Source organism: Lithobates pipiens, unplaced genomic scaffold, assembly GCF_037356315.1.
Source record: "Lithobates pipiens isolate NorthernLeopardFrog02 unplaced genomic scaffold, aLitPip1_a1.2 Scaffold_16, whole genome shotgun sequence".
In the NCBI taxonomy this organism is placed as follows: domain Eukaryota; kingdom Metazoa; phylum Chordata; class Amphibia; order Anura; family Ranidae; genus Lithobates; species Lithobates pipiens.
In genome coordinates this window covers 575,632,535-575,644,109 of record NW_027507748.1, presented here as the reverse complement: position 1 = coordinate 575,644,109, position 11,575 = coordinate 575,632,535, and the positions used below count along the sequence as shown (strand labels likewise).

Sequence of the window (11,575 nt, the reverse complement as noted above, 5' to 3'; positions counted from 1 at the left end):
CTGAAGACAGACATGAATACCAGTTTGCAAGCTTTGCACATTTTACACTTTGCATGGAAACAGGTTCAACCCTCAACCAGGCTATTGCAAGTCCAATTTAAAGATAAGGGGGGGGGGGGGGGGGGGGAGGCATGATTTTCCTTTACTTTCCAACTCCATGTTTGTGCCAGTAAAGGAGATTTTCAAAGAATTAAAAGAATAAATAAAAAACAAGATGAGGGGGAACGTGTTTATTAACATGAACCATTATAATCTGGTCAGGGGATCAGAAGTAAAAGGACATTTAAAATACATTTAAAAACACCACACTTCAATAAGTTACTGTTAAAACATACAAAATATTGGGAAATGCCACTACATTGTTAAAGCAGAAGATCCAGCTCTAGTGAACAGTTATGTTGATTAGCGAAGTATTCCACCAGGCGTCTAGTGGTGGCAGTCATCTCTTCTTCAAGGTATTGAGCAACAACACTAGCAAACTTGCGCTGCAAAAACATTAGAAAACATTAGATTAAAAAATAAAAATAAAAATAAACACCCTCCAAGATGAAATATTGATTTTTGTCCCAAAGATTCATTGTCAGGCGTCAGTGGCCATGTTTCCAAAAACCAAGTGTGTATGAACAGGATTTTAGTACTGATGCAGCACAGCCATGTTCCTACTCTGCAAATGAGATTTTAGAAGTAAATGCTAGATGAATCATTTGCTCTTAAGATGGCCATGGCCCAGAAACACTAGGGGGTGTTTTTCAAAGCAATTTTAGGAAAAAGTGCTTTGAGACATGGACAGTAAAGTTTGCTGTGAATAATAATCAAAATAGTGTTTTTGGTTTGTGGTGCTCAGATGCAATTTAGTTCTGCTTTAATGCCAAGCACATTGTATGCAATCACCACTCTTCCCTGCATGACACTAGTGCAACCCAACATCACATTGTAATTTGTTACCGGTTGAGTAGTGTTGGCTTGCTGCAACTCAAGCAGCCTTAAGGTGAACCTGTACTTTGCCAATTTTCTCCCTCCCCTTTGTTGCCCTACTGCTCCAATAAGCTCCTGTGAGCAAAAGTAAATACCCTGTACTTAGTGTATGGGAAGCATGTGACTTCCTTTGTTCCAGTGTAATCCTCAGATTGTGGCTAGAGTTGAACGGACACCTGGATGTTCGGGTTCGACCGAACTTCGGAAAAAAGTTCGGGTCTGGGACCAAACTTGACCTGAACATTTGAGGACTAAAATGGCTCTAAAAAAAAAGTAATGGAAAGGGCTAGAGGGCTGCAAATGGCAACAAAATGTTGTTAAGAGCATGGCAAGTGCTCTGCAAACATGTTGGTGAAATGCTGCCTCCTGCCAAGACGTTCCATCTCATCTGGTGGTGCTGGTTCTTGTGGGGTGCTGACAAAGCTTTTCCACATTTCGGCCATGCTAACCCTGCCTTTTGAGGTGCAGGTGGTGCCCCGGCTGCATTGGCGACCTCTTCCTTCCCCTTGTGCTTCCATCGTACCCCCGCTGTCAGGTGGGAATGCCACCAGCAGCGCGTCTACCAGCATGCACTTGTACTCATGCATCTTACGACCACGCTCCAGTGAGGGAATTAAGGACAGTAAGTTGTCCTTGTAACTGGGGTCCAGCAGGGTGGCCACCCAGTAAACAGCACCAGTTAGAATGTGGGCAACTCGGAGGTCATTGCAGAGACACTGCAGCATGTAATCGCTCGTGTGCCAGGCTGCCCAGAGGCAACAAAAAGCTGTCCTCTGTGGGAGGTGTATTGTCTGTCCTCTGTATCCCCCCAGTCACACACTAGTGATGGCCGTGAGCTGGTCTGAGTGCCACCCTGCTTTGAACATGGTTCCTCCTCCATCTAGTCATCCTCCAGAACTGTGCCCTTGCTGCCGAACCCACCCTCATAGCCACTTGTGAACGACTGCCCTGAAAGCCTTGCAAATGATCCCTCTTCCCGCTTTCTCCTGTGCCACATCCTCTTCCATCATCACCTGAAGCGTTTTTTCCAGGAGGCATAGAACTGGGATAATAACGCTGAGAACGGCATCATCGGCACTGGCCATGTTGGTGGAGTATGCAAAACAGTGCAACAAGGCACACAGGTCTCGCATGGAGGCCCAGTTATTGGTGGTGAAGTGGTGCTGTGCTGCAGAGCGACTCACGCGTGTGTGCTGCAGCTGAAACTCCACTATTGCCTGCTGCTCGCACAGTCTGGCCAGCATGTGCCAGGTGGAGTTCCACCTTGTGGGCACGTTACATATGAGGCGGTGAGCGGGAAGGCCGAAATTGCGCTGCAGCGCTGAAAGATGAGCAGCAGCAGGGTGAGAACGCCAAAAGTGCGCACAGACGGCCTGCACTTTCTGCAGAAGCTCTGGCATATGGGGGTAATTTAACCACTTTCAGACCGGACCATTTTGCTGGTCAAAGACCAGACCACTTTTTGCGATTCGGCACTGGTCGCTTTAACTGACAATTGCGGTTGTGCGACGTGGCTCCCAAACAAAATTGACGTCCTTTTTTTCAAACAAATAGAGCTTTCTTTTGGTGGTATTTGATCACCCCTGCGGTTTATTTTTTGTGCTATAAATAGAGCGACAATTTAGAAAAATGCATTTTTTTACTTTGTTATAATAAATATCCCCCAAAAATATAAAAAAAAAAAATTCTCTCAGTTTAGGATAATACGTATTCCTCTACATATTTTGTTAAAAAAAAAAAAAAAAAAAAAAAAAAAAAAAAAAAAAAAAATCGCAATAAGCGATTGATTGGTTTGCACAAAATTTATAGCGTTTACAAAATGGGGATAGTTTTATGGCATTTATTAATTTTTAATTATTTTTTTTACTTGTAATGGCGGCGATCAGCGATTTTTATTGTGACTGCGACATTGTGGGGGACCCATCGGACATTTGACACATTTTTGGGACCATTGTCATTTATACAGTAATCACTGCTATATAAATGCAGTGATTCCTGTGTAAATGACACTGGCAGTGAAAGGGTTAACCAGTGGGTGGCAGTGTAGGGGGTTAAGTGTTCCTAGGGGTGTGTTACTAACTGTGGGGGGGGTTGGGCTTTCATTTAGTGAACACTGATCACTGCTCCAATCACATGGAGCAGAGATCAGCGTCACTAGTTGCTAGGCAGAATGGAGAAATGCTGTTTACACAGCATTTCCTCCATTCAGCCGTCCTGTGAGACGATCGCGGGTATGCCCGCGGCGATCGAGTTCGCGGGTCCCGCGACCGGACTCACGGGGGTCCCGACCAGCACGGGAGCGTGCCGCCGCCGGCGTGCTCCCGATGGCAGGGCGGCATTGAAGATTGGACGTACCTGTACGCCAATATGCCTGCCCGTGCCATTCTGTCGACATACATAGTCGTGCGCTGGTCGGGAAGTGGTTAAGGAACCTCTGGACCACCAAGTTCAGCACATGCGCCAGGCAAGGAATGTGCGTCAAACCGGCTAGGCCCAGAGTTGCTATGAGATTTCGCCCATCAGCGCACACCACCAGGCCGGCTTGAGGCTCACTGCCACCAACCATTCAGTCTGTTCCATGTCCCTCCACAACTCCTGCGCGGTGTGGGGTCCCCCTCCCCCAAACAGGAAAGTTTTAAAACTGCCTGGTGTAGTTTACCCCTGGTTGTGCTGAAGGCGTTACGCTGACTGGATGAGGAAGCAGAGTAGGAGGAGTTAGCAACAGGAGGCAAACTGAAGTGCCCTGCAAGCCTCGGTGGTGAAAGGACATGCGCCAAACTGCTATCCACCTCAGGCCCAGCCACCACTGCATTTACCCAGTGTGCTGTTAGAGAGATAACATCCCTGACCGTGCTTACTGGTCCACACATCCGTAGTTGGGTGGACCTTGCCACAGATGGCGTTGCGCAGTGCACACCTGATTTTGTCCCCCACTTGGTTGTGCAGGGAAGGGATGGCTCGCCTGGAAAAGTAGTGGCGGCTGGGCACGACGTACTGTGAGACAGCCAATGCCATCAGGCTTTTAAAACTCTGCGTCTCCACCAGACGGAATGACATTTCAAAAAGGCAAGGAATTTTGAAATGCTGGCATTCAGGGCCAGGGATTGCGGGTGCCTGGGGGGGGGGGGGGGATACTTCCTCTGCCGCTCCAGTGTTTGGGAGATAGAGAGCTGAACGCTTCCATGGGACATTGTGGAGATGGTTGGTGACCCAGGTGGTAGTGTTGCTGGCAGGTGCCACTGTCACTACAGAGGTGGATGAAGAGGCCGAGACTGCAGCAGAAGAAGAAGCAGGAGGAGCCAGAGATCTCTCGTGGTTTTTGAGGAGTCTACACCACTGCAGCTCATGCTTTGCACTTAGATGCCTGGTCATGCAGGTTGTGCTCAGATTGAGAATGTTTATGCCTTGCTTCAGGCTCTGATTGAACAGCGTGCAAACCACTCATGTCTTGTCATCAGCAGATTGCCTGAATGAAGAACTGCCACGCTAGGGAACGACTTGGACCTGGCTTTGGTCTGCTCAGTCCCTTGCTGTGTTGGGCAGTAGCAGGTGTACCGTCTAGGAGATGGACGTGCTGCTTTTGCACCCTGCTCCCTTCTGCTGTGCTGGTGGCTCTGTGCGACCATCGCTTCTTCCTCCGAACTACACTGGTCATCTGCATGATTCCATGTGGGGTCCAGGACCCAATCGTCCTCCACATCGTCCACCCAGTCTTCACCCCTGCCCTCCTTGTCGGTCTGCACAATTGAGAAAACAGCAGCAGTTGGCACCCGTGTTTCGTCATCATCCGAGATGTGCTGTGATGGTCCTCCCATGTACTCATCTTCAAACATAAGTGGTTGGGTATTAGTGCATTCAATCTCTTCTACTTCTAGGGCAGGGCTAGGTGGATGGCCCTGGGAAACCCTGCTAAGAGTCATCAAAAACTAAGAGACTGCTGCATGATTTGGGGCTCAGACTGCTTGGCTGATTTGCAAGGGGGTGATGTGAAAGACTGATGACATCGGCTGCAGGTGCCAACTCTGATCTTTCATCAGGAGACTGGGTGGGAGACAATGTCAAGCAACTGGAGGCACTGTCAGCAACCCAATCTACTATTGCCTGTACTTGTCCTGGCCTCAACATTCGTACAGCCACATTAGGCCCGACCAAATACTGATGCAGGCTCTGTCATCTACTCTACCTGAGGAAGGAGTTTCACTTGTGCGTGTAGCTGGCAGATTGACCACGTCCTCTCCCTGCAACAGGAGCAGCACCACGACCAGAGCCACATCCCTTTGACGTTCTCATATTTTCCAAATTTAGGATCTTGCCCTAAATGGGCGTTTTTGCAATAGCAGAATACACCCAGTGTATGTAAACGTGCATCTTAGAGCTGCAGAAATGGCGAAAAATGCTATTAAAAAAAAAAAGTTTTTGTTTTAAAAATTTGAATAGCACAATAGCAGAAAAATACATAAATTGTGTAACACACACCTCCACATATGCAGAAAACACTGCAAAGTTATTTTTTGCACTAAATGGGTGTTTTTACAATAGCAGAATACACCCACAGTATGTACGGGGTGTATGTCACAGTAACATCTGCAAGCTCCGTGCACCAGGACTGCATATAAGTTATATTTTCTCTGGCACTGTGCTCATGGCAGTGTAAAAGACTGCAACCCAACTGGGTAAATCTGTGTAGATCGCTGAGTTATTAGAATAGATTTCTGAATCTGGACTCCTAGATAGTTCTCTCTCCCTCAAAGCGGCAACAGGAACCTTGCCCTACACTGTCTATTTTCTCTCAGTGCAGTGTAAAAATCACTGACTAGAATAGTTTTCAGAATCAGGACTCCTATGTTATTCTCTCCCCAACAGCAGCAGCCAGGAACCTTTCCCTACACTGTCTAAAGCAAAGTAACGTGCTGTGTGCCTCTAGCTTAAGTAGAGGCTGGGTCACATGCTGCACTGGCCAATCACAGCCATGCCATTAGTAGGCATAGCTGTGATGGCTTCTAAGGGCACACCAGTTAAACAAATGTTGATTGGCTGCTGCAGGGCTTTTTCAAATGCACCATTACATTGCCGAACACCGGACCCGAACTTTACAGTTCGGGTTCGCTCAACACTAATTGTGAGTACAATGTCTTTTCGCCAAAGAACAGAACATGGATGGGTGGACAAGAAAGCAGTTAAGTGAACCTGATTATCCTGCATGGGTAAAGAGGTTCACTCAAATACCACCAAACACATCCACGAACCAGCTCAACATTAGATATTTCAGCAGAAGGGTAGAACAATACATATATCAGGTAGTACCCTCAACTACAGTAACAAGGTTAAAAATTGCTTGAGTATGCTCTAGAGCAGCGTTTCTCAACCAGGGTTCCAAAGAACCCAAGGTTTCCACCACAATCGAATTTTCGTCACAAGCAGATGAACAGTGGATCGCATCCCCACAAAGTGGAGATAAAACTTGCATCACTGGCATGCACCGAACCTAGCTGGCCCTTCCCTCATGTCCATCCCAGATGCCTGTGTGTGACATCACTGGGGGTGGGGGGCACCCAAGGTAGGTAAGCTACTCTGCATAAGAAAACCATTATAGATTCCAGCATTGTGCCCTCCAGTTTCCATCTGGTCCCCCTGTGCCAATATCAAGTGGAAGTTTAAATATTCTACAAATCTTTTAGGTTTTGATTTTAAAGTGCCTCCGGAAGAAAAGTATGAGACCCCTCCTTTAAGAGCGTTAGTTCTCATGATCCTGTGGCTTCTGTGCCATTCAACATGGAGAAGGAACAAGTATGGAGAAGGAACAAGTATGGAGAAGGAACAAGTATGGAGAAGGAACAAGTATGGAGAAGGAACAAGTATGGAGAAGGAACAAGTATGGAGAAGGAACAAGTATGGAGAAGGAACAAGTATGGAGAAGGAACAAGTATGGAGAAGGAACAGACACTCATTTAGGGCCTGTAACATCAAAGTGTTGAGTCCAGGAACTAGTATTTTCAAAGGGGCCAGCAATGGCATTCTGCATACCTCAGGTTATAAGTCATTTTACACACACTTTGTATGCCTAGATTATTATACCAGCATGTGCATGAAAGCACACACTGCTGATTTGGATAAAATTGGCCAGCTAGATTTTAGGTACTTTACATAGTTCATGATTCACCGATATATCCAATCTTAAGTATCCTGATCACATATTTGCAAACTTTCCATTTTTACCTCTAATCATGTTAAGTTTGACGCAGGAATTTTGCTTTAGTTGACAAACGCCAATTCCAAAAAACCTTGTTTGAAGTCTTCAAATTTAACCTCAAGCTGGGTTGCTCAGAAACTCCCACTTGCTAGTGTCACAACTCATAGTACCACCCAGCTGCTGCAGCCATTACAGAGAAATGGCATCACTGCACCCTCTCAATCCTTGTGAAAGGCAGAAAAAAACTATAGGAAGGCGAGAATTTATAGTGGTTCTGGCCCATCAAAAAAGAAAGCTTTGGTTAGAGTTGACATTCACATAATGGTCTGCTGGTGTGAGTGGAATAGTGGATCAGTCTTGGATCCAAGAATGGATATTTAGATACACCCAATCATGACACCAAGCAGTGCATTATGAATTGCTGGCTCAAGGATATGAACCTCAAGACTGGCCATATATAGACCATACTTACCAAGAATGATGGCAATGATACCTCTACCCAGCAAACCAGTCATGAAATTTACAACCAAGTAGCACATGCTACTTGTGCCAATAAACCTCTATTTCAACAATTAACACAATTTTAATCAGTGTGAATTGTGGTGCATGCCAACCCTTACCAAAGTCTGGGAAAGAATTGTGCATCAATTCTGTGATGTACTAAAGAAAACATCAAAGTCTTACATAAAAAGTCTTAATCCGAAAAACCTCCAGCCGAAGCAGCTCTTCCATGGTCAGTTCATCAGTGCTTTTTGTGAGCGAGAGAAAGCCACAATTAGTAGATCTTTTTGAATGTTCAACCCTGTAATAGAGAGAGCAAGTAAAAAAAAAAAAATAAGTCAGTCCTCCAAGATCTGAACAGGCACATGGACAGCCCACGTGTCAGGTACAAATAGGATTTGTAACTTCTACACAGAAACATGCTCCTCTAGTCATATGCCAAAGTACATATTAACCACTTGCCAACCACCTCACGCCAATATAAGTCGACAGAAGGGCTTGTACAGGCAAACTAACGTACCTGTACGTTGCCTGTTAAGAGGCGGCCAGCTCAGTGAGTTGGGTCGTGGGTCCTGCGCACTCGATCACCGTGGGGGGGGGGGGGAATACCCCTGATAGTCTCAGGGAGGGGGAAGAACATGGAGATGCTAATGTAAACAAGCATCTCCCCATTCTGCCTAGTGACAGTGTCATTGATCTCTGCTCCCTGTGATGGGGAGCAGAAATCAGTGACATGTCACACGGAGCCATGACCCCCACAGTTAGAAACTCCCCAGGACATACTTAACCCCTACACTGCCCCCCTAGTGGTTAACCCCATCAGTGTAATTTACACAGGAATCAGTGCATTTTATAGTACCGATTGCTGTATAAATGGCAATGATCCCAAAAATGTTCGATGGGTCAGCCATAATGTCGCAGTCACAATAAAAAAAAAAAAAAAAAAAAAAAAAAAGCCATAAAACTATCCCCTATTTTGTGAACGCTATAACTTTTGCGCAAAACAATTAAACACTTATTACAATTATTTTTTTTTTTTTTTTTTTTTTAACCAAAAATATGTAAAATGCGTATCTGCCTAAACTGAGGAAAATGTATATATATTTTTGCGGGATATTTGTTATAGCAAAATTGGGAAAAAAAAAAAAAAAAAAAAAAAACACATAAATTTACAAATTATCGCTCGTTTATAGGGCAAAAAAAATAAACTGCAGGGGTGATCAAATACCACCAAAAGAAAGCTCTATTTGTGGGGAAAAAAAAAAAAAAAAAAAAAAGTTGTTTGGGAGCCACGTCGCATGAACACACAATTGTCAGTCAAAGCGATGCAGTGCCGAATCGCAAAAAAATGCTCTGGTCAGGAAGGGGGTAAATTCTTCCGGGGCTGAAGTGGTTAAAAAAAAAAGGCACAGTACATTAACAGTTCAAAATAGTGCCACGCAGTACTAGGCAAAATAAAAACCAGTTTGTGTTAGACCACAAATTATATTTCCATTATAAAACACACAAAATAAAACTGTGCATACCCATAATAAGGCTAGGGCGACCATAAGCCCCATTCAAGCCTTTTATAGGTTAGGAAAATGAAAGACAATACACACACACACACACACTAAAAGTGCCTTTAAAATATCCTCACCGAGGGTCATCATCTGGCTCCCAGCCTTCCAACTCTTTAAGACAGAAAAAACAGCAGGCAACATCTGGCTCGTTCTCCGTGGGACAATGTATAAAGCCTGCTTTTGCCATCTAGTGGAAAAAAAATATAAAAGCACAACTAGTCATCTATATGACAGACATTATTGGAGCACTTCTGCACTTTACAAATTTATCGGTTTATCTTTCGTTGTTGACGTTTTCAGTTCATCATTGCATACGATTATGGTCATGTAAATAGTCACATCCTGCAAGCGCTGTTTATATTTATTAATATTTTGGAGGTCTTCGCACCTTTTGTGACCCTGCCTTACACACACACACACACACACACACACACACACACACACACACTTTGCAGCCAAAAATGATGCCTCTTCCTGTGCACTGCATATGGCTAGTCTGGGGGGGGGGGGGGGAACCAGAGTTTTTGCTAGAAATTAAGCAATAGTTAACATTGATTCACGAAAAACTGAAGTTATCAAATCAGATTTTTTGGTGGCTAGAAAAAAAAAAAAAAAAAAAGAGAAGAGGGGGGGGGAGGGAGGAGAAAGGAGAAGAAGAAGTTTGACACACACACCTAAGGTTAGTGGTGTACCCCAAAATTTAGTATTGGACCCACACCTAAAGAGATGTAAGAATGACATAGGGTCTGGGATTAAAAAGACCCATTTCAGCTCTTTGCAGATGACACCAAGCAATGCGCTAGAATAAAGCCCTTACAGGAGGTCTCCAACTTCCAAGCCGACTGTGTGGGAAATGAGGTTTACCATGGATAAATATAACGTTATGGACTTGGTGGCTAAAAGCACACATGTATGATATTCAAGGAGGTGTACAACTGGGGGAAGCAATAGTTACCGATCTGGGTATACTGGTAGGTCATACACACATAGCTCCCAACTGTTCCCGATTTGAAGCAATGCATACTTTTGCTGATAGGTGTCCCTCATGCCCATCTCAAAAAGTTGGGAGGTATGTACATGTAGTAGCATGAAATGCCAAGCTGCTGTTCCAAAGCTGGCAAAGGTTTTTTGTATTAAATTATAGACTCCAGAGATTTTGCCTCTGTACAAAGGGCCTCATCTGGACTACGCCGCTCTATTCAGGGCACCACTTCACAAAAAGGACATAGAGAACTGGAGAAAGTGCAGAAAATAGCAACCAAAAATCAAGACATGGAAAAAGCTAAGCCATGAAGAAAGATTGGAGGAATTTATGAGGCCAGGTTCATACATGTGCAAACTGGATGCGGTGAATTCGCATGACATGAGTATAACCGGCTCTCAATGGAGCCGGTTCACACATGTCCAGGGCAGCCACAGTGCAGTTTCCAAAAGAGTCCTGTGCATTTTTTGCCATTATTCTGAAGTTCAAAAGTTGGGAGGTATGCACATGTGTGGCTGGGGTCTGGTGCCATTTGACCTAAATTTGCACCTGAACCAGACCTCAGCCACACATGTGCATATCTCCCAACTTTTGGACACACACACACACACACACACACACACACACACACACACGCACACCATTAGCAATAATTGCAAGAGAATCTGGCAGGCTGGTTATACAAAGCAGCATATAGCTCAGTCATCTACTCAGGAGCAAACAAAAGCTTTCCCCACCCGATGCGATTAGATTACATACTCACATTTTCAGGCGTGCATTTGCAGTTTTCAGTAAAGGGCCAATCAGCAAATGTGGCAAACCTATTCTTATAATCATACATAGTCCTAAAGCTCTGCAGACACTGGATGGTTGCACTGACTCTAGTGTTAGCCACATGCATGATGCTCATCCAAAACTACTACAAACATCCTCCCCACACATCTATATGTGCTCAGGTAATGAGGTCTACAGGCCCCACCTTATAATGACCAGCTGAGGATTAACCCCGGGGAGGACCCACTGAACCACAGATTATGGGCTGAAGCCCTGGTTCACATTGATGCAATTTGGCAAGTCAAATTGCATGCCAAATTGGTGGCGCTTGCCCGCAATGGAGCCGTCCAAATCGGTATGATGCTAACTTTGCGGCACCACACCTATTCCCAAAAGTAGTTTCTGTATTACTTTTGGCGATTTCAGGTGCGATTTCAATAGACATCTGTGCAGGAACCCCCACAGATGCAGTGGCTGTTGGTGCTCAATATTTTTGGGGGAGGTGCAAACAAACTGAAAAATTCTGAAAAACACAGGAAAAAAACATCAATTGCAGCCTCACTGTGCCATCAATTGCAGCCACTTTGCCCA

General features: G+C 44.9%; 1 protein-coding gene across 1 annotated transcript; it reads right to left on the bottom strand.

Annotated features, from left to right (window-relative positions):
* Positions 1-215: 215 nt before the first annotated feature.
* Positions 216-11,138, bottom strand: LOC143984459 (baculoviral IAP repeat-containing protein 5.1-like). Its single transcript, XM_077484621.1, has 4 exons — positions 10,974-11,138; positions 9,306-9,415; positions 7,850-7,967; positions 216-485 (listed from the first exon to the last, which is right to left on the bottom strand). Exons 1-4 carry the CDS (start codon positions 11,118-11,120, stop codon positions 363-365), a joined length of 498 nt encoding a protein of 165 aa, XP_077340747.1. The 5' UTR covers positions 11,121-11,138; the 3' UTR covers positions 216-362.
* Positions 11,139-11,575: the final 437 nt, after the last annotated feature.

Coding starts and splice junctions, on each gene's coding strand:
- LOC143984459 (XM_077484621.1), bottom strand. CDS start 11,120: ATGAGCATCATGCATGTGGCTAACACTAGAGTCAGTGCAACCATCCAG. Junction 9,416..10,973: donor GCAAATGCACGCCTGAAAAT/GTGAGTATGTAA, acceptor TTTTTCCACTAG/ATGGCAAAAGCAGGCTTTAT. Junction 7,968..9,305: donor GAGCCAGATGATGACCCTCG/GTGAGGATATTT, acceptor TCTCTATTACAG/GGTTGAACATTCAAAAAGAT.